A 619-nucleotide genomic window follows, 5' to 3' on the forward strand; every position below is an offset into this window, starting at 1 on the left:
AATAAAAATAAATATAAATAAAATATATTTAAAATTTTAAAGTTACATATTATAAGGTTAAATTGAAACCAAACTTCAGTATGTTTAAAAAAATACTCTTCTTGTATTAAAAATGCATGAGGAGATACACGGACATACCTACATGGCCCATTTTCCATCTTTCTTATTTCCTTTTCAATAGCTGGTACAATAGCATTGGGGATATTTACAAAGGAGTGCCACGTATTGATAATATTTGTCTTCATGGTTAGTTTGATATCTAAGAAGAAACAAATCTTATTAGTAGGAAGACTATTCTTATATGTTTACAATCAAAAGTTTACCTTCTTCAAAGACTTGATAACACTCTGAACATGGTCAACCTCTTTAATTTCCACTACCTAAGTTTTTTTTCTTTTTGTATTCTTTCTTTAATGCAAAAGTAACTGTACAAGAGGGTGATGGAACCAAACCATAAGAGTCCTGCATAATACTAAACAAGTAACAGTAGAAATTAACTAAATAAATATCAAAATGAACATTACCAATTATAAATTCTTACAGGCATTCAAAAGAGAAGGGTGATTCTTGGGGCTGGAGAGACAGCTTAGCAGTTAAGAGAATGGCTGTTCTTGCAAGG

The 619-nt window shown here is 30.0% G+C and overlaps 1 protein-coding gene across 1 annotated transcript in view; it reads right to left on the reverse strand.

Moving 5' to 3' along the window:
* Positions 1–251, reverse strand: part of Cnga1 (cyclic nucleotide gated channel subunit alpha 1) — a 13,898-nt gene extending 13,647 nt beyond the window's left edge. Inside the window, exon 1 of the mRNA XM_008837701.2 lies at positions 139–251. Coding sequence (XP_008835923.1) covers positions 139–245 — 107 coding nt within the window. The 5' untranslated portion in view covers positions 246–251. The remainder of the gene's footprint in view (positions 1–138) is intronic.
* Between the last annotated feature and the right edge of the window lie 368 nt (positions 252–619).

Source organism: Nannospalax galili, unplaced genomic scaffold (assembly GCF_000622305.1).
Source record: "Nannospalax galili isolate Female #2095 unplaced genomic scaffold, S.galili_v1.0 scaffold318, whole genome shotgun sequence".
Lineage (NCBI taxonomy): Eukaryota > Metazoa > Chordata > Mammalia > Rodentia > Spalacidae > Nannospalax > Nannospalax galili.